General features: G+C 43.9%; 1 protein-coding gene across 2 annotated transcripts in view; it reads left to right on the top strand.

Moving 5' to 3' along the window:
* Nucleotides 1-1,222, top strand: part of LOC101857579 (inactive rhomboid protein 1) — a gene marked incomplete in the record, with an annotated part of 22,756 nt that overhangs the window by 17,831 nt on the left and 3,703 nt on the right. For both annotated transcript variants that reach the window (XM_035970694.1, XM_035970695.1), the window contains 1 exon segment: nucleotides 958-1,058. In XM_035970694.1, the coding sequence (XP_035826587.1) occupies nucleotides 958-1,058 (101 nt within the window).

Raw genomic sequence — 1,222 nt, 5'->3', positions numbered from 1 at the left:
CTTCTCCTTCTCCTTCGTCTTCTCCTTCGTCTTCTTCTTCTTCTTCTTCTTCTTCGTCTTCTTCTTCGTCTTCTTCTTCTTCTTCTTCTTCTTCTTCTTCTTCTTCTTCTTCTTCTTCTTCTTCTTCTTCTTCTTCTTCTTCTTCTTCTTCTCTTCTTCTTCTTCTTCTTCAGTACTCTTTGAGCCTGTGCCCTTGGGCCCTATGCCACGTCAAAAAATGTTTGCCCTGGATTTTGTAGTCATATGAGGGGGGAAGTGGGAAGCATAGTTATTTTTGAGTTGTTATACATCCCTTTGTCTTGAGTCGCACGTAGGCGTCCTGGATGTTAGAGTGTTAGAATCACAATGATAAGATCAAGGGTTCGATTCCTGACTGTGCAGGATAGGAGATTTTATTTAAAAGTGAGTTGCCTTATTGTATATTCTTAAGTTTGTCGAACAGCAAATGGGCAGGTGGTAATCAGCCGTAATGGAAGATTGGAATTGTAGTTGTGAATGTCTTGTGAACTGTCATGCTTGGCTCTAACTGAGAGTTCAAGTCAATGTTTTGGATAATCAGTTGGATATCCCTGAAAGTAGGAATTCTCCTTTACTTTATTTTTACTTTACTTTTTCATCCTCTGTTGCCGTTAAGCGTCGAGGGGAGATGCAGTTTGCTATGGTAGGCCAGCTCCGCAGCTCTTTCAGTTGTGATGTTATGTTTTCTCTCAGGGTTTCCTTGACACCCTCGATCCACCTTTTGCGTGGCCTTCCTCTTCCTTTATAGCCTGAGTGCTTGGTGTTGTAGGCTCTCGAGGCTGTCTGGTCAGGTGACATATTGTGTAACAGGTGACCAAATCATTTTATTCTCTGTCTTTGTATGTAGTGCAGGCAGGACTCAGTGCCACTGGTTATGAATTCTCCAAGTGGTGCAAATTAAAATTAAATGTTTGAATTTTGTTTGCACGTGTCTTTCAGGTGGACTGTTTTGAGGAGATCTGTGGTATGATTCCGTTTGCCAACCCAGAAAAGCCAGATCAGTTCTACAGGCTCTGGACGTCTCTTTTCTTACACGGAGGGTGAGTTCTGGGGGGCTGTGTGCTTGTGTGTGTGTGTGCTTGTGTGTGTGTGCTTGTGTGTGTGTGTTCGTGTGTATGTGTGTGTGTGTGTGTGCGTGCGTGCGTGTGTGCGTGTGTGAGTGTGTGAGTGTGTGTGTGTTCGTGCGTGAGTGAGTGAGAGAGAG

This window comes from Aplysia californica, unplaced genomic scaffold (assembly GCF_000002075.1).
Source record: "Aplysia californica isolate F4 #8 unplaced genomic scaffold, AplCal3.0 scaffold00308, whole genome shotgun sequence".
Lineage (NCBI taxonomy): Eukaryota > Metazoa > Mollusca > Gastropoda > Aplysiida > Aplysiidae > Aplysia > Aplysia californica.
This window is presented reverse-complemented; position numbering and strand designations above follow the sequence as displayed.